Genomic DNA, 22,338 nt, shown 5'->3' on the forward strand with positions numbered 1-22,338 from the left:
CCTCGCTCCACAAAACGCGAGAACTACAACTCCCAGAGTGACGAACTACACGTCCCACAATCCCTTTCGCGCGGCTGCGAAGGAGTCGAGCGGCGGCCACTGAGCATGAGCAGAAGCAGCTGGCGCTAGCTGAGGGCAGCCACGGCGCCGCTGGGGCCGGCTGCCGAACCGTAGGCGAGCCTGATCGCGGGAGGGGCGCGAGACGGGGCCAGCGCAGCGGGGGGAGGGTGGGGCGACGCTCGGGACGCGGAGCGAGGTCTCGGCGGGGCATCGCCAGGTTCCATCCGGGGCGGAGACTCGGCTGGAGCTCGGCCGCGGCAGCTGAAGCCGGAGTTGGAACCACTGAGGGAGGAGGGGCCGCGCCGGCGGCCGCAGTAGTGGAAGCTGGAGCAGCCACGGGAGCAGCAGCAGCTGCGGGAGCAGCTGGAGCGGGAGCAGCCGCAGCAGCCGCGGGAGCAGCTGCTGGAGGCGCGGGAGCAGCTGGAGCGGGAGCCACAGCGCGAGCAGCCACAGCAGGAGCAGCGGGCTCGGCGTCTGCGGCGGCGGCGACCGTGGTCTTGGCCGTGGCCGTGGCCTTGGGCAGCCTACGTGCACGACGGGGATCCTTCCACCTGCCCTGGCTCCACCCCGCGCATCAGCAGGTGAGCTCCGGGGGCTCCTCTCCCCCCCCCACCCCTGGGACCTGCACTGCGGGGCGCCCGCATTGGGGGGAGGGGCGCGGGCGCGGGCCCCGGGAGGCGTCGCGCCATCTCGGCCTTAGGTGACAGTGGGTTTCGAGGTTGGAGCTTCAGAAAGGAGGCTCTCCGAAGTGCGCATGCACTCGGCCAGATTCGGGGGCGGAGGGGGGATGTCTGCGCCAAGACAAAAGGGGCGCTGGTCACGGTGCGGCCGCCGGCGGTTAGTGCACGGGGTAGGGCCCTGGGCCGGGCGATCACCGACTGCCCTCAGAATCTGTTCGGGGGCGGTTGGGCTTAAAGAGCTGGGGAGAGGAGCGGATTGGGAGAGAGATGGGCTGGGCAGCTCGTGGGGGAGGGGGGAGATGCCATAGTCCCGGGGGTGGGGGGTGGGGGGTGGGGAGCATGAGTCTGTCCTTCCTCCCCCCAAAAAGCCCGTGTGGCGCGGCTTTTTTTGGACGCCCGTGGCGAGGAGCACGAGGCGGACCGTGTTCTTGACAAGCGATCCCTGCCCAGCTTGGCTACTCTGTAGCAATCTCCCTTGGCGGCCGGCGTTAACAAATGGTCGGTTTCTTTGAATGGAGGTGCTGTTGCAAGGCTTGGCCGCCAGGGGCGCCCTCCGCGAGAAGGCGAACGGCTCGGGCCCTCGCCCCCTTAGTACCGATTCAAGAGCTCGGCTGCCTTTGGGGTCCGCCGCTTCCTCGTTCGGTGTCGAGAGGACCTGAGTTCAGATTCAGCCTCAGACACTCCCTAGCTGGGCGACCCTCCGTTTGCCTCAGTTTCCTCCTCTGTCAAATGGGGCATAACCGCATCTCCCTCTAAAGGTTGTTGGGAGGATCAAATAGCAGGCGCGGAGCTGGCGGGTAATAAGCGCTGTTATCGTTACCTCGTCAGCCGCTTATCGCCACATCTCAGCCGTGGTTATCGCTGCATTGGTTGGGAGCGAGCTTGGGGACGCCCTTGCCCTGTACCCTCGCTCCCAGCCGGAAGTCGGGGGTGCGGGCGGGCGGGCGGGACGCGGGGCCGATGCGGGCTCGGACAGACGGACCCTCCGAGGCGCTTTGCATTAAGTGGCTTGTGGCCGCGCAGGTGGCGAAGGCGGGCCGGGCTCTGGCCCTGCTGCGCCCCTTTGCGGAGCGCCGCGCCGCGTCCCGCGGCATTTAATGGCGGGCTCGGCCCTTTGTGCCTGCGGGAAGCCCCGGGAGGTGAGGGTACGCCTGGGTCCGCCGGGCCCGGGATCAGGCACTTGCACGCGTGCCTTGGTGGGGGGTGGGGGTGGGGGGCGGACCTCTCGCTGCCCCCTTCGGCGGCAGCGGCGAGCTCCCCTTTGTTCGCCCGCGGCCCGATGCGGCGGGATTGGAAACCAGGGGGCGCGGGTCACGGGGCGTCCTTGTCCGCTCCCCCTTTGTGCGGATGCGGAGGCTGAGGCGGCGGCGCGCGAGCGCCCTCTTCAGGAAACCGCAGCGAAATGCCTGCGCTGCATTGCGGTCCACGCCCTTGGTTCTGACTTCTCGGCTCCTGCCCGCCTGACGCGGCTCCTGATTCTGGGGTCGCGGGGACCGATTCTACAGCGTTTGAAATAGATTAGGGGAGAGGTCAGTGGGGGTGGGGGAAGGGCTGGTGAGGCTTGCGGACGAGACGCCTCCCCAGCTAGAAGGATGTGGGAAAAAGGCGTTTTGGATGCGGGGCCGTGGTTCTTGGGCTGGGAAGGATCTCGTGTGCAGTTTCTTTCTCCTACGGAAAGGAGGTTTTCCCAGGCCCGCGCACACGCGCGGCGGGGTCCGCGAGAAGGCAGCTGCTCTCAGGAGTGACCTTTTCCTCGCGGCCGCCACTTCCCTGGGCCCTCGGAGCCCCTCATTCTCCTGGGGCCGCGCTCTGTCCGTTGAGAGCCAATGTTCCGAATGATTGTCCTGAGACCCCCCTCCCCCTATACTGGGCCATGGGAGAAAGATGGATTAGCGCGGGCGGCGGGGAGGGGCCCCAGGGGTCACCCCCCCTTTCCCGGAGGGCGAAGCCCCCTCCCCCCCAGGGGCCGCGGGTCACTGGCGCTCTGCGCAGGCGCCATCTTCCCACAGGGGCTGCCAGCGCCCGGTGCGGGGAGCGCACGCGGGAGGCCCCACGCGAGGAAACCCGGGCTCGGACAGGTTACGTGACTTGCCCAGAGTCACACGGCGCGCTAACTGTGCCTCCGGCCGGCCGCTGGGGGGAGGGGCCCGCGGGAGGGGGAGGGGCCCGCGGGGGGGGAGGGGGCCGCTGGCCGCGTGGTCGGGGGCGGGCCACGGGCCTCTCAGCGCCCCAAGCACCCCGCGGCTGCGAGTGTCTGTCAGGTGCATAGACTGTAGCCCTGACCGACGGGTGCGCCGGGCTGGGGCCGGCCGAGGACTTGCGCCCCGTTCGTAGGTACTAGTGTCCTCTCTGTTTCGCCGATGGGGACGCTGAGGCCCGTAGAGCCAGACCTCAGGTCCGGGTCTCACTCTCGGACCCTCATCTGCAGGTTAGGTCTCAGCCCAGCCCGAGGTTTTCCTAGGGGTCCTGGGGGGGGGCGGACTGGCTGGGGCGGAATCTTGAACTAGGCGGGGGGTCCCCAGATTTCAGGAAATAGTTTGTTGCAGTATTTTCTGCGGAGCCTTCCCAGCGTGGGGGGGGGGGGGGGGGGGGGGGGGGGGGCTTCCAGAGCTATCAGGCCTTCAGAGGAAAAAACTGGCGAGAAACTTGCAGCAAAACAAAGGCGGTTCTGATGAACCAGAAGCCAGCACGGGTTAATCAGAAAATTCGCTTAACCAGACTATTATTCCCTGGGCACTGGGAGTGAGATTCTGTGCCTTGTGGGCCCAGGAGCCGTTATTCGGTATAATTTCCCTCATCCTAGACCTGCTCCCCAACCTGCGTTGCGAGTAGGGGAGGGAGGGGCCGCTCTGAGCCTGTTTGCCTGGACCCCCAGCCCCTCCAGCCCTCTGGGTCACTCTGCCTGCCCCCTTCCCTCTGCCTTTTCCATTTCCAGCCCAGAGCAGCCTGTGCAGGTTCAGCGTTCTCTGGGCTCGAACCCCTTGTCCCCTCACCCTGCCAGCATCGGTTCTTGGCAGGACTTGCCAGCCTGGGGTTAATCCCACCACCTGCCTCTCCTCCTCATGAAGCAGGAGGAATTCACGCCAAAATGATGGGCTTTCATCTCAAGCAGCCACTGCATCAGGTATTCCTTTTACTCGGCTCTGACCGCGTTCATCTCATTCCCTGCACAGGCTCTTCTGTACCTCCTCTCTCCTCGCCTGCCTTTCTCACTGATGACCTCACCACATACTTCTCGGAGAAAACAAAGGCCATTCACCATGAGCTCTTTCCCCCCCTTTCATCTTAAAACCATTTGGCAGCATCCTCTGTTCTCTCGGGCAAAGTCCTTCCCCTTGCCAAGGCCCCGCCCGCTTAGGGTCTCTCCCCTCTGGTCTTCCCTGGCGGACTGTCCCCCAGCATCTTGAGCCCCTCCCATGCCAGCCGTCTTGCCCCCATTCCTCCTACCATCCCCTCTAACTATCTTCCTGTCTCTTCTCTTCTCAAGCAAAATCCCAGAAAAATGTCTGCTCCTCTCTGCTGGGTGTCCCTCATTTCCTACTAAACCCTTTGCAGAGGGGTTTATGACTTTATAATTCAGGTAAGGGTGAGTCTTCACTGTGGGGTCAGACCTTCTTTTCTGGGTTTATGCTCCTTGACCCCACCATTGCCTTGTACCCTAATGTTCCTTCTGCCCCCTTTCCTGCAGCCCATTCTCCTTCCCTGCTGCTGGGTGGTTCTCCTCGTCCTTTGCTAGCTGTATCGCCCCGCAGTGGGGAGTTTTCTCCAGAGTTCTATCCTGGGCTTATTTCCATGCAAATTATATTTCCCAGAAAGCCTCACTTTCCCCCCCCGAGTCCCAGGTCTGCATCATCCATTACGTTGGGGCATTCAGACTGGATGTCCTGGAGACACGTAGAAGATGAGACTTCTTTGTTTTTTACTCTCAAAATAGCTCATCACCTTTTTCCATCAACCCACCCCTCCATGAGCCCTTTTCCAAAGTTCTCTATTTCTATGTCTTTTAAAAAATTTTTTTTGCTAAATATAACCGCATATTACGATAGTTTCCAGGATCTTTGTGAATGGGATGCCGCTGGGACATTAACAACTAGCTAATTCCAGAAAAAACAGTTCATCCAGTCCAAAGAGCTACCACTCCTTGAAGAAGAAGAAAATTATATATAATTGTACACATACACACATACTTACACATATGTGAATATATACATACATGTATATATTTACAGATATGTAGAATATACTTAGATACATATGTGCACATGTGTATATGTACATATACATATTTATTTTAAATAATTAATTTTTTTACATTTGAGTTCTAAATTCTTTCCCTCACCCCTTTCCTCCTCCCATTGTGAGAGTAAAAACTATGATATCAATCATACATGTGAAATGATAGAAAATATATTTCCATATTTGCCATATTGCAAAAAAAAAAAAATAAAGCAAAAAAACCATGCTTCAATCTGCATTCAGAATCCATCAGTTCTTTCTCAGGAGTTGGATAGCTTTTTTCATCTTACACCCTTCAGAATTGTTTAGGATCACTGCATTGCTGAGAAGAGCTAAACCATTCATAATTGATCTTCAGACAATATTGCTGATAACTGTGTACAATATTCTCCAGGTTTTGCTCACTTCGATTTGCATCAGTTCATATAAAGGTTTTTCTGAAACCATCCTGTTATTAGAGCACAACATCCATCGCAATTAATCCACCACAGATTGTTTGGCCATTCCTCAGCTGATGGCTAAGTAAATTATTTAGATATAATTGTCATTTCTATCATATTGGATCAGTCTATTTAATATTTTTAAGTTGCTTAGGTCTGACTTTTTTTGTGTGAAAAATGTTTTCTAATCCCCTCAATTTCAATTCTTTGCCACCAAAAAAAGAAGTGCTACAAGTATTTTTGTACACACAGGATCCTTTGCCTTTTTCTTAGATCTTTGGTCCGCAGACTGAGTAGTTATTGCTGGGTCAGAGGGCCAGCATAGTTTTCTAGCCCTTAGGGTATAGTTCCACATTGCTCTCCATGATTGTGCAACCAGTTCACAACTTCAACAATACATTAGCATCCCAATTTTTCCATATTCCCTCCAACACTTCATTTTCCTTCTGTTAATATCAGCCAGTCCTATAGATGTGAGGTACTACCTCAGAGTTGTTTTTATTTGTATTCCTCTAATCGGTGATTTAGAGCATTTTTTTCATATGATTACAGATAGCTTTAATTTCTTTTTCTGAAAACTACCTTTTTATATCCTCTGGTGATTTATCAACTGGAATGAATCATATTCTTATAAATTTGACTCAGTTCTCCATATTTTTGAGAAATAAGATCTTTATCAAGAAACTTACTTTGGTTTCATTTTATGAAAAATCTTTTTAATTTCATAAAATCAAAATGATCCATTTTATTTCTTGTGATCCTCCCTCTCTATCTTGTTGAGTCATTATTTTTCTCTTATCCATGCCACTGGTGGGTAAAATATTCCATGTTTTCCTAATGTATTTATGGCATTATGTACCCATTTAACCATATCAAGATAAGTATACGTATACAGTGTGAGATGTTGGTAGATACCCAGTTTCTGCCAGATTGCTTTCCAGTTTTCCCAGCAATTTTTGTCAAGGAGTGTGTTCTTATCCCAAAAGCTTGGATATTTAGGTTTATTAAACACTAGTATTGTGAACCTAATTGTTCCATTATCCATCACTTGATTTTTTAGTATTAATTATGATCACCTTTTCATAATATGGTTTTGAGCTCGAGTACAGCTAGGTTACCTTCCTTGCTTTTTTTTTTTTTTTTTCCATTGATTCCTTTAATATTCTTGACCTTTTGTTCTACCAGATGAATTTTTGTTATTTTTTTTTCCAGCTCTATAAAACAAATTCCTGGTAGTTTGATTGGTATGGTACTGGATAAGTAAATTATTTAAATGTAATTGTCATTTTTATCATATTGGATCAGCCTATTCAGGAGCAATTAATATTTTTTAAATTGCTTAGGTCTGACTTTGTGTGAAAAGTGTTTTCTAATTTTGTTCCTATGGTTCCTGGGTTCGCTTGGTAGTACAATCTGAAGTATTTTATATTGTCTGCAGTTATATGAAATGGAATATATCTCTTGCTACTAAACTTTGTTGGGAATATATAAAAATGTTAATGATTTATATTGGATATACGTTATATCCTGCAACTTTGCTGAAGTTGTTAATTATTTCTCCTTTTAGTTGATTCTTTAGTTAGTATTCTTTAAGTATAACATCACATTGTCAAAAAAGAATGATAGTTTTGTTTGCTCATTGCCTATTCTAATCCCTTCGGTTTTTTTCCTTCTGTTTCTGCTATAGAAATGACTATTATGCTACTATTATATAGTAGTGATAACCTCCCTGAGGCTTTTAGATGCACACTAAGGAACATTCCATTTATTCCTATGTGGTCTAGTGTTTTTAATAGGAATGAATTATAATTTATCAAAACCTTTTTCTGCATCAAGATAGCCAGATTATTTTTTTGAATTTGCTCTTGATGTGGTTAGTTATGCTAATATTTTTTCTAATATTGAACTAGCGCTGCATTCCTCATATGAATCCCACCTGGTAAAATTGTATTTATTTTGTGATTTATTGCTATAATCTTCGTATATTAGTATTTTATTTAGATGTTTGCATCAGTATTCATTAGGAAAATTGGTCTATCGTTTTCTGTCTTTGCTTTGTCTTCCTGGTTTAGGTAGCGGCACCATATTTGTGTCATAAAAGGAATATGGAGGGACTCTGACTACATTTCTATATATTGGAATTGATTGTTCTTTATCGTAGAGTTCTTTAGTGAATCCATCTGGTTCTGGGCATTTTTTTCTTAGGGAGGTCATGGATGGCATGTTGAATTTCTATTTCTAAGAAAGGGTTATTTAAGTATTAAGAGGAAATATTCTCTCCTGTTAACCTGGATAAATTGTTATTTATATTATTCATAAAATACTCATCCCTTTCACTTAGAGTGTTAGATTTATTGGTATATAATTGGGCAAAATAGTTCCTAGTAATTGCCTTAATTTTTTTTTCATTGGTACCACTTTTGACATTGGTAATTTGTCATGTTTTTTTTTTTTTTTTTTTTTTTTTTACCAAATTAACTGATTCTTTCTTTTTTTTTATTATTTCAATGGTTTTCTCTCAATTTTATTAATCTCCTTTGGTTTTCAGGATTTCCAATTTGATCTTTAATTGGAGATGTAAAATTTGTTCCTTTTCTAGTTTTTTTTTTTTAAATTGGTCTGCTCTTTCTCTGTTTTATTGATGTATACTTAGAGATATAAATATTCCTCTAAGTGTTACTTTGGCTGCGTCCCATAAATTCTGGTACTCTGTCTGATTGTTGTCATTCTCTTTGTGAAATTATTGTTTATTTGTTCTTTGACCCATCCTTTAGAATGAGATTATTCCACTTCCTATTAATTTTCAATTTATGAAACTTGGCCCTTTGTTGAATGCAATTTTTATCACACTATGGTCTAAAAAGGATGCATTTAATATTTCTCCTTTTCCTCATTTATCTGAGGTTTTTATGACCTGTTACATGATTAATTAAGTACCTTGTAATGCTGATAAAAATAGTATTCTCTTTTCTTTTTCCATTCCTTTTTCTCCAGAAGTCTGTTACATTTGACTCCTATTTCCACCTGTAACTTTTCCTTTAAGATTTTGGATGCTGGGCCGTTTTGGCGATGTTATGTTTAATATTCACATTACTTCATTTTCTGTGGTACCTTTTAGCAAGTTTCCCTGCTTCTGTCTCTGAATTGGGCCTGTTTTTGCTTTTGCCTTTTCTGAGCCCATGTTTGCTGGCCCTGCTTTTGTTCCAATCTTGGGTGAAGTGTAATGGGCTGTGCTTCTCTCCCTTAGTTTGTGCTTCTCTCCCTTAGTGTATGCTCCTCTCCCCTAGATTTTGCTCCTCTCCCTTAGCTTGTAGCCCGTGCTCCTCTTCCTTGGCCCGGGCTCCTCTCTCTCGGCCCGTGCTCCTCTCCCTTCCCCGCCCTTACTCGCCCAGCTCTGGGAGGCCTGCTTCTTGTAAACCCTTTTGGTGGAAGCCCCTCGTGCTCCTCCATCTGTGGCCTCTCCCTGATGCTGGTTTGACCGTGAGCCTTGTGGGAGCAGGGTCGGGGTTTTGCTGGCCCCCTGGGGCGCAGACGCCTTCTGGATGTCGCGCCGGGGAGTCTGTGTGTTCTCCTGCCCTCACATCTCCCAGGATCTGGCCCTCTGTGCCCGGGTCCGCCAGCCTTTGGGAGGTGATGGATCCGCTCTTGTTGATGGCTGGATTTCTGCCTCACCCCCTCGGTCTGAGGCGGGGCTGAGGCTGGGCAGGTGCCTGGGGGGAGCGAGGCGCTGGGAGGTTCAGGCGCTGTTGGCTCGAGCTTCGGGCTGTGATTGGGTTTTTGAGGTCGGGTTTCTTGGGGCTTCTGGGGTTTCTTCCCATTTCCCAGAACCTCAGGGCCATAGAAAGGGTGAGAACGGGAGCAGAGATGGGGAAGTCACCCTAGAAATTGTCTAGTCCATCCTCATTTTATTTGATGTATTGTTATTTAATTAGTTTATTTTCAATTAATAAGTATTTATTTTCTCTGCCTGCCCCATTTTACAGCCTCCTTAGCTAAGGGAGGCCACGGCAGAGTCAGGAGTCCCTTGGCCTCCTTTGTGTCCCGTTAGGAAGGATTTTGCCATCCTAGTGGTTAACCAGTGGCAGAGCTCTGTGTGCCAGGCGCTGGGCTGAGTGCTCGGGATTTGAGGAAAGAACAGAACCTAGGGGTTTCAGAGGGCCCTGTGGGCAGGAGGGCCAGCCTGCCCTGGCCAGCTCGGGAGGGGACCGAAGGCCCTTGCCCCCCAGCACAGCCGCAGCATTCGAGGGCCTTCTGAGAGAGCCCGCCCCCGGGCCCCTGGGGTGTGCTGGGACACCTCTGCTTCCCACCACCTCCGGGTGCAACCGCTGAGAAGCAGCCCAGGGCAGCCTCCTTCTCTGGCTGTCCTGGTGCATTTATGAGGCACCTGCTGTGCCCTGCGAGTCTCCTAATGGAGGAGGCAGTGAGCCATTAATCAGGAACACGCAGGACCGGCCATCCCAGACAATCCAAGCAGGGAGGCTGGGCCCAGAGGCCAGGAGCTCCCACCTCTTCCCCCAGGTTTATTAGTTAACTTTCCTCTTCTGAAAAACAGGAACTTGGGCCTATAGCCTCTCCCTCCTTCTAATCACTGTCTTTGGGAAGGGAAGGAAGAGAAAAGGCATTAATTAAGCCCCCAGTGTTTGCAGGGACTGGGCTGAGTGCTTTGCAAACACCTTTTTGTATTCTCACCACCCCCTGGGAGGTGGGTGCTGCTCTCCCATTATACAGTTGGAACACTGAGGCCGAGGTGGGTTGAGTGGCTCAGTGTCCCAGGGCCGCCGGTCCCTGAGGCCAGATTTAAATTCAGATCTTCCTGACCCCAGAGGCTCAGCTGAGACAATCACCCAACGGCTCTGGGCCCGGTTTGTAAAAAGAAGGGAGAGGGTCCCGGCGGCCAGGTGAGCGGCAAAGCTTGCACGGCCTCCATCTTGCCCTCTGAGGGTCGTGGTGGGAAGTAGGGAGCTTCTCTGGGAAGGAGAGCCTGCTGACTGTCTGGTGGGAGGGAAGTCTGGAAACGGGGCGATTCTGGTTAGGGATGCAGGGCCTCAGAGGGAGGCCTCCGGAAGCCTCTTCCTCGGGGCGAGCCTCCTTCCAAAGGACTCAGTCTCGGGAGCTTCCCACAAGTCCTTGGTGCTGGGGAGGGAAGAGAGTGTAGAATATGGAGCTCCCCAGAGGTTTCCCCAGCAGCCGCGTCCCCACAGTAGTGAGCATTTGCGGGCCACTGGAGGTAGTAGCTAGTGTTCAGATAGTGCTTTGCAGTTATCTCCTTCAATCCTCTCAGTAATTGTGGGGACCAAGTGATTATTATCCCCATTTAACAGATAAGGAAACTGAGGGCCCCCAGTGATTAAGTCTCACAGTGGTGGGATTGGAATCTGGGGGCCGATGCCCTGGCTGGCACTGGGGAGGGGGGAGGGGGCAGGCTCCGGGAGGTCAGAGAGTGCCGGCTGCCCAGGACGGCTCCTCCCTGCCAGGAGGGCGCTGGGTTCCTGCTTGGGGAAGCCCCTGGGCCCCTCTCAGAACGGTGTCTTGTTGCCTGTGTGGATTTCTCAGTTTTGTTAGAGCAGGGAACCATTCTTTGGGCCCCTTCTCAGAACCGTGTGCATAAGTGCTAAAATAGAGGCTTTCAGAGGAAACCAGCGATAAGGAAAGAGCTGGTTTTAATGTTCCCAGACTGAGAACCTGGGCCAAGGTGCTCCCCGAGCTTGCCCAGGGCTGGAGCTCGCCGAGGTCCCTCGGGCCGCTGCCCCTGCAGCCGGGCGTGGGCCCCCAGGCTAACCCCGGGGGCCAGTAGGACCTGCCCTGGGCCCTCTGGAAGAGCCCGAGCTTGGGCCCGTGAGTCCTGCCGTCAGTGGGTGATCGTGGTTTTGACTGCCTTTGAGTTAGCCCCCAGAGCTGCCCCCCACTGTGTCCCCCACTGGGCTGGGGGCCCTTGGAGGCCTTCCCTTCTGCTCAGGCCGGGGGAGCGCCCCAGCAAGCAGAGGGGCCTCCAGCCAGCCCCGCCCTCCGTGAACTCCTCTGTAAAACAGCAGGGTTGGACTAGGAGCGCTTCCACAGAACCAGAGCTGGGGGAGCCCCCGAGGCCACGGAGGGAACAGGAAGCCCTGAAAGCTGAAGACCCCCTGGGGAGGGGCCCGGGGGCTTCACTGGAGCTCCTCCCCGCTCCCCCGAGGCGTCCCTGGGGGGAGGGGCTGGCACACCTTGGGATTTAGCGGCTGTCGCACCCTGCCATTAGGTCAGATAATTTGCACCCGTGACGGGCTAATGGCTGCTGGCGATTTAAATGGACTCGTCCAAGAGGAGGCAGCCGTTACCCTTAAAAACAGCATCTCCTCTGATTCATGGCCCTGAGTTTCAAAGCAGCCACTGAGCTCCCTCCCCCCTTCCCTCCCTCCTTTCCTCCCTCACATAGGTGGTCAGGGAGCCTTTAAAGGGCTGAGCCGGGTCCCGGAGGCTTGGTCCGAATGTAACATGGCTCCTCGCGGGGCTAAGGGCCCAGCAGCCCCGGGGGGGGGGGGCAGAGCCCCAAGGCCTCCATAGCCTCACTTGCCTAGTGGGGGGCGCTGTGGCCTCTAGGAGCTCCCCCTCCCCCCTCCATGGTGGGGTTCTAGGGAGAGCGGGTGGTCCTGAGGCCTGAGCCCAAGTTCACCTGCAGCTGTTTCCTTGACTGTAAATGGAGACCCGGCACCTGGCGGGCAGGCTCGTGGGCAGAGAGTGGTTGGCGCCATGCCCGGCTGGGGTCAGTTACTCTTCCCCCCTACCCGTGGGCACCCAGCTGCCTGGGTCCTGGCGGGCAAGGGCTTGGCACCGGGGGGACCTTTGGACATTTATATTCTTCACAAAAGGAGACCCCCCCCCCCGGGAGCAGAGCTGGGACCCGGGCCCACATTTATTGAGCGTCTCCTCTACACAAGGCCGGATGTGAGGGCTGATAGCAAAGGAGAGACCCCCTGGAAGGCCGAGGCCGCCCCACCCCCACAGAGACCCCCTGGCAGCCCATCCCTGTGATTGGGTGGTAAAGGGAATCCTTGAGGTGGCTGGCCCCCCACTGAGCCCCCCCCCCCCCCACTGCACCCCCTCTCCTCTTGGAGTGACGGCGCCATCACTCAGAGTTGCCCTTTAAAAGCAGAGGGAGCCATTGAAGGCTTTTGAGCGAGGGGGGTGACCTGACTTGCCCGTGTCTTTGGAGACACACGTGTCCAGCCGGGACTGGGCTGGGCACTTGCTGACTGGGCACGTTCATTTAAAAGGCATGTTTTGGAGGGAGGAGCTGGGGGTGCTGGACGCAGTAGGGCCTGTGCCTCCCCCAAAGCAAAGCAATGCTGGCCTTGGAGACGGTCTGGGAAGGGGAGGCTGCTGGAGGCCGGAGCTCGTTAGGCTGCGGGCCAGGAGCTTTCATCTCTTCTCCTTAATGGGGACTCTGGGGCCCGCCTGGCCCCGAGCACAGGCCGGCCTGTTCCTTTTTGAACGGCGTCCCATCAAGATCACCCCCAGCCTGTGCTCTCTGTTCCCAGCCCGACTTCTCAGGGCCGGCTGCTCCCTCTGGGGCCAGACTGCTGGGGGGGGGGGAATCAGTGTGGAGCCCCCTCCAGCCCCGGCCCCATCCTGGGGGGACCCAGCCCTGGGTCCCCTTCTTAGCAGCAGCCCCCACCCCGAGGGCTTTTCATGTTCCCTCGTTCCCCTTCCTCTGCTTCTCGTTTGAGGGTGACATTCAGTGACTTGTAGCAGGTCAGAAACTAGGCTTGTGTTGCTGTGTGATGTGGGCCCAGCTGGGGTGACCAGGGCCCCCTGGGAGCTTAAGCTGGCACCATGAGGGCATGGAGGTGGGCAGCCGTGGGGGCTGGAGGGGACGGCAGAGTCCGGCCTGACGAACCACGGAGGCCCTTCTTCTGAGGTCCTAGAGTCCCAAGCCGCCATTCCTGGCCAGCCAGGGTCCCGTGAGTTAGAAGTGGTGGACAGCCAGCAGGTGCCATGGGAGGCAGGGCCAGCTGGAGGGGGAGGTAGTAGGGAGCCACTGCTTGCTGAGCAGGAGAGTGTCCCAGAAGCATCAGCTTGGGAAACCAAGGGGCGAGGGGCTGTGGCTGCCTGGGCAAGTGCCCTGGTCAATGGGTGGGTGAGGGTCATTCACACTGGCCCCCACACCCCCTGGCCCGGTCCAGCAAGAACCGCCCAGAGCAGGGTGTCCCCTCGGGCTCCCAGTTCTTTACCATCAGTTCCTTGCCTTCCATCAAGCCCACCTCCACGGTGTCCCAGGCCCGCTCCCCAGCGGCTGTGCGACTGAGACAGCCTGGGAGGGACAGTCCCCGGAGAGATTGCAGTCACTGTAGTAATGATAAAAAAGACCAACTGAGGCCGGCCTGGGCCCAGAGCCCAGAAAATGGACCACGTGCAGGTAGGCAGAGGCAACCTGAGAACGGACGGGGAGGGGGCAAGAAGGGGAGGGAGGGATAGAGGGAGGGGGGAAAAACCTTGAGGAGTGTCTTGTTGGAGCCAGTCCCTGGTCAGATCCTGGGCACACAGACAGTGCCTTCAAGAAGCTTGTGTTCCAGTGGAGAGAGAAAATACATTAAAACACGTAAAAAAAGGGGGGTGGATGAGGGCAGGGCAGCCTTGCCTCGAAATCCAGAACGTCAGGAAGGGGGTCTAGGGAGACTCTCGCCTGGTTGTAAGCATGACACGCCCCAGGGTGGCCTCTGGGAACAACAAGATGCAGCCCCGCTCTCCTGGAGCAAGTTCTCTGGAAAGGAGCAGAATCCTGGGAATCACTCACAGGAAGCCCTTCCTGACCCAGCCCCCTCTTCCCAGTAACCTTTGTGTATATAGCTGTGACCCCAATAAATCATGGATAAAGCTGAACTTGGCAGGCTCAGACCCAGCTCATGGAGGAGCCCATACAGGGTCCTCCCGTTAGAAAGCTTCCTGAGGCAGGCTCTCTCTCTGCCCCCAACCCCGCGCATCCGGCGCTTCTCCGTGATTGATCGTGGCAGCGTCTTCATAGACTTCAGGGCTCCCTCTGGGAGTTGGCGGCATAGATGCTGCTTTCCCGTCAGGGGGCTGACTCCTCCCTGGGGTCCCACAGTGAGTGCCAAGGATCGAGCCCAGGCCCCCCCCCCCCGTCCCTCAGGGACCCCCCGTGGTGATGGGCAGTGGGAGCAGTCAGAGTCAGGGATGGGGGGGAAGGAAGGAGGAATCCTGGCCCCCAAAGGACTACAAGAGACGTTAAGGAACTTGCCCATAATCCCTTGGGAAGCTAATCAGGGCGGGAGCCCCACACTCCCCCCACACTGGACTCCTTGTTGTTCAGAGGGAGTAGAGGAGAGGGGCCTGTCCAAGGCCACAGAGATCAGGCTCACGGCATCTGCCCCTTAGTGGAAAGAGCATTTAATGTGAATAGATTTTACCGATGTATTTTGGTTTCCATTTGAATTTCTCCCTACGTCCTTTGCTTCCGTTCTCCTAGAAAGCCATTGATACACAAAACGCATTTTTTTTTAAAAAAAGAAACTTTTCTGGAAAAACTCTGGCAATGCAAAGAAATTCAAATCTGACACAGGTGTGCGCTGCCCCCCCTCTCTCCCCTCCATCTCTGCAAAGAAGGGAGGGCAGATGTTCCTGCTTCCTCTTCTTGTATGCGTTGTAGACTCAGGGGAATCAGTTCTAATCTCAGAACCATGGACAGATCCACTTGAGCTGGATCTTCAGAGTGTCTTTGTCCCATTCAGGGGACTCTTGGGGCCGGACTGTCCGTCTGTCCCAGGGGAAGGCAGAATACAGGAGAATCAGACCTGTCCCCAAGGCAGGTTTTCTCTGGGGATTGGGAACAAGGCACTCACTCCTCCAGCGTAAGCTGCTGAGGGCTCGGACCCTGATTTCTGCTGAACTTCTTGTAATGGTCTTTGCTTGGAGGCTGACATGAGAAGCCAGAAGTCACTGGAGCAGAGCTTGGGTTCTCGGTTCCGTGATACTGAGCGGGTCAGGGGTCCTGGCCCAGGAAGGGGCCGGCTTTGAGTCCTGCCTTCTTGACACTCTGGGAGCTCACTTCCTGAGCGCCTCCTGCTCAGTCTCTGCCTCCCCTCCTCCCAGGTCCAAGCCAATAAACGTCTCATGCGAATGGGTGCTGGGGGATGGGGAAGAATGGGTTTCCAGGCTCCCTCCAACCTGTGCTGGTGGGGGTCACTGTGCCCCCAGGCACTTCCAGACTCTCAGGGGCTTGTGACTCACAAGATCATTCACCCTGTCCCAAACAAGGGCTCATGGGACCACAGATCTCACCCAGCCTCCTTATACTGGTTGAGGTTTGCTGGACCCCCCTATATGTAGCTCTTTAAGGTGGTATGGAAATGGCAGCTGAGAAACCTGCACTCCCCTCTTCCCCTAGAGGAGTAGGACCTTGAGGCACTTAAGTTGGCTTTTCAAACCTGACCCATGGAGGAACAAAATTTCACCTTCCTTCTGATCAAACCCAGCCCAGTGGAGCACGCAGCCCGGGAAGGCGTCCTGGGCTTCTGAAACTTCTGGGGGGGGGCAGCTCCCCAGCCTTCCAGCCACTCCTGCGGCCCTCCCCGGTCCCAGCAGCTGCTCGTGCCTCGCCAAGGGCCATCTACCACCGGGCTTCCCTTTCTGGTGGTGGTGGAGCTGGCTCTTCCTCCTCCCTCTCCGGCTCCCCCTCCTCTCTCCCCACTTCCCCCTCCCTTCTATTCTCTCCCCCTCCCCCCACCCCTGCCTTTTGTGTGACTGTTTTTAGCACGAGCCACGTTGGGAGAAGCGGCTCTCCCCATGGTCTGCCCTTCTCCCAGATACTGCTTCTCTCCCCCTTTCAAAGAAGGGAAACCCCCACCCTTCGAGCCTCTGTCCCTTTACTCTGGTCTGCCCAGATGGTCCCCATTGTCCCCGTGGCTGCCCCGCGGGGCATTTGCGGGAATACTGCAGCAAAGCGCCCCAAAGGCTGCCTGACCTCCGGAGGCTGGTGGACTGAGGTGAGCCAGCCCAAGCCACAGGCCGGTGGCCACGTGGAGCATGCCCAGAGCCGGAGGGTTGGGGGGCGAAAGGAGCCAGGGCTGGAGATGGTGCACCCAGTGATGGCTCAGGCAGCTGCGGCCAAGGGGAGGGATGAGCTGGGGACCAGAAAGGAGCCGTGGGGGCCAATAAGGAGCCATGGAGGCACCATGGGGGGGGGGGGTGAGGAGCCGTGGGCACAGGGCATGTGCTGTCAGGGGTGCGGGGAGGAGACTCAGACTGGCTGAAAGCAGCCCTCTCTCAGCCTTGGCGGTCTGGGCGCTGTCCAGCGTGCCGCGTGCTGAAAACTGGCTGCTCCCTCGCCTCCGGCTCCTTCCAGGGCGTGAAGGACGTGAACGGCTCTCCCAGAGCCCCTGGACAGGGCTCCCCCTTCCTGCTGCCCTCGTAGACGTGGAAGGAAGGAGATCTGGTGGGGCACAAACTGGGGGAAACTAGGTGAAGTGTGAGGTGGTTCTGTCACCACAAGGCTTTTGGGGGGCTTGGACCCCTACCCATTAGAGAGGCTGATTCTCCTGGGACTCAGCGTGCTGATGGCAATAGGGGAGTGAGGGGGTGTGAGGAGCGGGGCATGGCCCATCTGCTGCTGCCCCTTCTCACTGGCTCCGGTGCTAGCCCCGACCAGGAGGCAGAGGGTGGGGGTCAGCATAAGGGCTGAAGGGCAGGCAAGGTTTGAGGAAACCTCCAGAACCATATGTGAGTGTGTGTGTGTGACTCAAGCCTTTAGAAAAGCTCTCTGGGCTTGCTCTGCTTCTGACCCCTGTGGCACATGGGGCCCACTGGGCCTGCCTGCTCTCAGGTGCGAGGATCAGACTCCTCAGGGTGCTCTTTGTTTAATCGGGAGCCCTCCTCTGAGCCCTCCCTGCCCCGCCCCCAGATGTAAGCAACGTGGGATTCCATGCTGGGAGACTTGGAGGACCCCCAGGCCTGGGCTGCTCCTGTGAAGTTACCAGCTTTGCGCTCCGACTCTGCAGCTGCCCCAGGGGCTCGGGCTGGGGGCTGGAATGGACCCCCCCCCCAAGAGAAGGCGGCCTGGGCCAAGGAGAGGGAGGCGCCTGGCTGCCTGCCCCTGAAATCTTAGCCCCTGGGAAAGTCGGGAGCTTGAACCCGAACCCGAGGTCTGCTAAGGCCCCTGCGAGGGGCTTCTCCCGTCAGCGCCGGCGAGCCTGCCCCTTCGGAGCGGGGTTTGTCATCAGAGGGTCCGACCCTGAATTCTGCAGCTGCTTTTTGGCGGCCGGGGGGCTCTCCTCGAGCCCAGGTTTCTCCATCTGTCGCATAGGAGTAATTGTGCTTGTCCAGAACCGGGGTGAAGATCAAATAAATTTAAGGATGCAAAGTGCTTTGTATCAGCAGGAATTTGTGTTTTGTTTCTAATTAAAATTCCAAAACTGGCTGCCTCTAATTAAGGCCGTTGCTGTGGATTGATGAATCACACAAGTCGCATTTTCAAGAATAAAAGCAGACCCTTTTTGGCATTCACGCCATGAATAACAATAACACACTTAAAGGGTTAGCGACTGACAGTTCCTGGAACTTTTGAGGCTTATGAAGCTTATTTCTAGCCTGTAGGGAAGGCTATATAGGCTTTCTTGTCCCCATTTTACAGATGAACTGAGGTCCTGGATGTGAACAACCCTTCTCAGAGCTAGGAAGTATCCTGGGCAGGTTTCAAACCCCTCTCCCTACTGGCCCATCAGGAGAACAGAAGGGAGCGGACTTTGCTTTTCTTTGTCTCTCCCAACTTAGCACAGTGACTGGCACACAGTTGGCATTTAATGGCTGCTTCCTGCCTTGGCCAAGGTGTACTTGAGGCTACCCACTACTAAGAAATGTGGCCTGAGTATCTAGGCTTTAAATGCCTCCCCCCCCCCCGGTCACATAAGCCCCCGAGGGCCCCAGGAAGCCCTGTTTCAGGGGCCCACATGGGGCATGATTTGGATGTCGGCTCTTGGGCCGTGCAGTCCCTTCCAGGGTGGAGCGTTTCCTTTCTCTGCGTCACCTCTGGGCCTCTCGGCGCCTTTTTCCTACCTCTAAGAGGAGGGAGCACATAGTGCAGGTCCAAGTGGGTCTGGGGGATCCGGAGCGGCCTCGGAGCTGGGACGTCCTGGCTCAGGCCTCCCCTGTGGCGCGCTGCCCATCGGGGTGCCCGGCAGCTCTTTCTGGGGCTGGGGAGCTGAGAAACAGGGTCTTCGGGTCTGGGTGAGAGGGAGGTGGCCAGCAAAGTTAGCAGTGGGGCTGGGGAGCCTCAGAGCCATGGCTTGGCTTTGTGCTCATTCCCGGACACGGGCTGGCCCCTGTCCTCTCCTGGAGGCAGGAATTGTCCTTGTTCCAGAGCTTGTTGGTTGAATGAGTGAATGAGTAGGGAGGGGGAGGGGGATAGAAGGGAGGGATTGAGGGCAGTGGGAGGATGGAAGCATCCATCTGAGTGTTGGGAAACAGTGGAACATGGTCGAGATCCTGCCCCCAGCACTTACTGGTCATGTGGCTGGCTCATGGAGAGCGGGGGGGGGGGGCGAAGGCTGCCGCTTTAGACACTCCATGGTGGGATGATCCGTCAGGAAGCTCCTGAGCCCAAGGACCAGTGCTGTCCCCCCCGCCCCCCCCCCCCCACGCTTGGCTCATTCAGCATGGTCTGACCCTCTCATGAGCCGGGCACGGGGCACAGAGCCAGGACCTGTCCCCGCCCTCCCAGAGATGGGGGGGGGGTCATCAGACTGACCCCCTGGGGGAGGGGGACGGGAGCAGCCCTGAAGGAGACTGAGATGAAGGCAGGGGATGTGAATCCACCCTCTGATCTAGTGGATCAGCCAGGGCACAGCCTCCCTCCCGACACCCTCCTGCCACTGGCCCCTTCATCTCTCCCTCCCTCCTTTCTCTATTTCTCCATCTCTCTGTTCTGTCTCTGTACTCTATATCTCCGTTCTCTATCTTCCTCTCTTTCTGTTCTCTGTGTCTTCTCTCTCTTCTTATTTCTCTGTCTCTGCTCTCCATCTGTTTCTGTTCTCTCCCTGTCCTCTCTGTTTCGGTTCTGTCTCTGTACTCCATCTTCCTCTGTCTCTATTCTGTTTTTGTTGTCCATCTTTCTCTATTCTCTGTCTCTGTTCTTTATCTTTCTCCATGTCTTTTCTCTCTCCCTTCCTCCTTTCTCCCTTCCTGGGGCACCGGGTGCTTTCTCAGCCTTGGCTGGTGGGGGAGGGGACCCTTCTCCGACCCTCGTCTCCGTGTTGGGGGCCTGGCCGGGCGCTCGGTGACCTTTCTCTTGCTTCTCCCCCTCAGGTCTCTGCTTCTTCTTGCCATGCCTGAGGAGATGGACGGCAGCGCCGCCCCGCTGCCCGGCTCCACCCTGTGCCCACCGTCCTACTAGAGCCGCGGCCGGCGGCAACGGCGGCTGCAGGATGAACATCGCGGCCGTCTTCAACGCCCTGCTGGTGTCCATCCTGGCGGCGGTGCTGTGGAAGCACGTGCGGCTGCGGGAGCACGCCTCCACGCTGGAGGAAGAGCTGGCCCTCCACCGCCAGGCCCAGGAGCCGGCCCGGGAGGCCCCCGACCAGCAGGCGGCCCTGCAGACGCTCCTGGAGGAGGGCACGCGCATGGTGTGCACGGGCCGCACGCACACCGACCGCATCTGCCGCTTCCAGGACCTCTGCTACTCGGCTGAGGCGGAGGAGTTCATCTTCTTCCACGGCAACAGCTCGCTGATGCTGCCCAGCCTGGGCCCGCGCCGCTTCCAGCCCGCGCTCCTGGACCTGTCCTCGGTGGAGGACCACAACACCCAGTACTTCAACTTCGTGGAGCTGCCCGCGGCCGCGCTGCGCGCCCTGCCCCCCGCGCGCTTCCTGCCCGACGTGGCGCTGATCGCCAACCGCTTCAACCCCGACAACCTCATGCACATCTTCCACGACGACCTGCTGCCCCTCTTCTACACCCTGCGGCAGTTCCCCGACCTGGGCCCCGAGGCCCGGCTGGTGTTCATGGAGGGCTGGGGCCCGGGCCCGCACTTCGACCTCTACCAGCTGCTGAGCCGCAAGGCGCCGCTGCTGCGCGAGCAGCTCAAGGGCCTGGGCCGCCTGCTCTGCTTCCCGCGCGCCTACGTGGGGCTCTCCAAGGCCACCACCTGGTACCAGTACGGCTTCGTGCAGCCGCAGGGCCCCAAGGCCAACATCCTGGTGTCGGGCACCGAGATCCGCCGCTTCGCCAGCTTCGTCCTGCGCGCGCTCAACGTCAGCGTGGCCGAGGGCCGGGGCCCGGGCCCGGGCCCGGGCCAGGGCTACATCGTGGTCTTCAGCCGCACCCTCAACCGGCTCATCCTGAACGAGGCCGAGCTGCTGCTGGCGCTGGCCCGCGAGTTCCAGATGAAGACGGTCACCGTGTCGCTGGAGGACTACGCCTTCGCCGACGTGGTGCGGCTGGTCAGCAACGCCTCCATGCTGGTCAGCATGCACGGCGCCCAGCTCATCACCGCCCTCTTCCTGCCGCGGGGCGCCGTCGTCGTGGAGCTCTTCCCCTACGCCGTCAACCCCGACCATTACACGCCCTACAAGACGCTGGCCGGCCTCCCGGACATGGACCTCCACTACGTGGCCTGGCGCAACACCAAGCAGGAGAACACCGTCACCTACCCCGACCGGCCCTGGGACCAGGGGGGCATCGCCCACCTGGACCGCGCCGAGCAAGAGCGCATCCTGCAGAGCCGCGAGGTCCCCCGGCACCTGTGCTGCCGCAACCCCGAGTGGCTGTTCCGCATCTACCAGGACACCAAGGTGGACATCCCGTCCCTGCTGCAGGCCATCCGGGGGGTGGTGAAGGCCGGGCCGGGGCCGGGCAGGCCCAAGCGGGCCCAGGGGCCCTACCCCAGCAAGGTGCGGGAGGCCAGGTGCCGGGCCTCGGTGCAGGGCGCCGCCGAGGCCCGGCTGAGCGTGTCCTGGCAGGCGCCCTGGAACCTCAAGTTCGTGAAGGCGAAGGAGGTCCAGTACGAGGTGTGGATCCAGGAGCAGGGGGAGAACGCGTACATGCCTTACATCCTCACCCACCAGAACCACACCTTTGCCGAGAACATTAAGCCCTTCACCACCTACCTGGTCTGGATCCGGTGCATCTTCAGCAAAAACCTGCTGGGACCTTTTGCAGACGTGCTGGTCTGCAGCACGTAGCCCCCCCCCGCCCCCCCGCCAGGCACGCTCGGCCCCGGCCCGGCCCCCTCGGGGGTCCCAGGTCACTGGAGAAGGCGGAAGAGACCAGCCCCCGCCCCCGCCCCGCCCCCCACTAGTGCCTCAGTGGTTGTTTCTTGCATTTACCGTGTGTGTTTTCTCGACCGTGACAATACTCAGTGGCGCCCCTCCCCCTCATGCCCTCCCTCCTCAGTGGCAAGAGGGTCCCCGCCCCTCCCCCAGCCCAGCCCGCCCCTCCCCCTCCCCCGTGGCCATTGAGTATCTGTAGTCCTGGAAAAGTTAACTGTGAATTGAGTAGGTGGGTTCAGGCCTGCATAGGTTCCTGGGGGCAGCGGGTGGTCATGTGGAGTACTTCATTAGCTTCCTCATTGTGAAATTCCCCAAATCCTAATTCAAGGATGTGTTGTTGAAACGTTCAATAAATGGTTGTGAGCATCACCCACGAGTCCTTGCTTGGGGGCCCCGGGAGGGAAGCAGGCACGTCCCCTTGGCCGGAATGAGGTTGCGCAGCCCACGGTCCCCCCCGGGGGGGGTTCAAACCCAGGACCTCTGACTCCAGAGCAGCTGCGTGCTGGGCCCTGCAGATGCTAACAAAAAAAAGAGAAAAATGATGTGATCCTGGTCCCTGGGGACAATCCGGGGTGGGCGTGGGGGGTGCACACGGGTAAGTCCCCACAAGAGAAACACGACGTAGTTTCAGGGGGAAGGAGGGAGGAGGGGGCCTTGAGCGGGGCTTTGGGG

The 22,338-nt window shown here is 56.5% G+C and overlaps 1 protein-coding gene across 1 annotated transcript; it reads left to right on the forward strand.

The window, feature by feature from the left end:
• Nucleotides 1-225: 225 nt before the first annotated feature.
• On the forward strand, nucleotides 226-22,035 carry POMGNT2 (protein O-linked mannose N-acetylglucosaminyltransferase 2 (beta 1,4-)). The gene is made up of 2 exons (XM_031940468.1): nucleotides 226-641; nucleotides 19,706-22,035. The coding sequence occupies exon 2, from the start codon at nucleotides 19,825-19,827 to the stop codon at nucleotides 21,577-21,579; it is 1,755 nt and encodes a 584-aa protein (XP_031796328.1). The 5' UTR covers nucleotides 226-641; nucleotides 19,706-19,824; the 3' UTR covers nucleotides 21,580-22,035.
• The last annotated feature ends 303 nt before the right edge of the window (nucleotides 22,036-22,338 follow it).

Source organism: Sarcophilus harrisii, chromosome 5 (genome assembly GCF_902635505.1).
Source record: "Sarcophilus harrisii chromosome 5, mSarHar1.11, whole genome shotgun sequence".
NCBI lineage: Eukaryota > Metazoa > Chordata > Mammalia > Dasyuromorphia > Dasyuridae > Sarcophilus > Sarcophilus harrisii.

Excerpts from the sequence above, each read along its gene's own strand:
- POMGNT2 (XM_031940468.1), top strand. The coding sequence starts at position 19,825 with ATGAACATCGCGGCCGTCTTCAACGCCCTGCTGGTGTCCATCCTGGCG.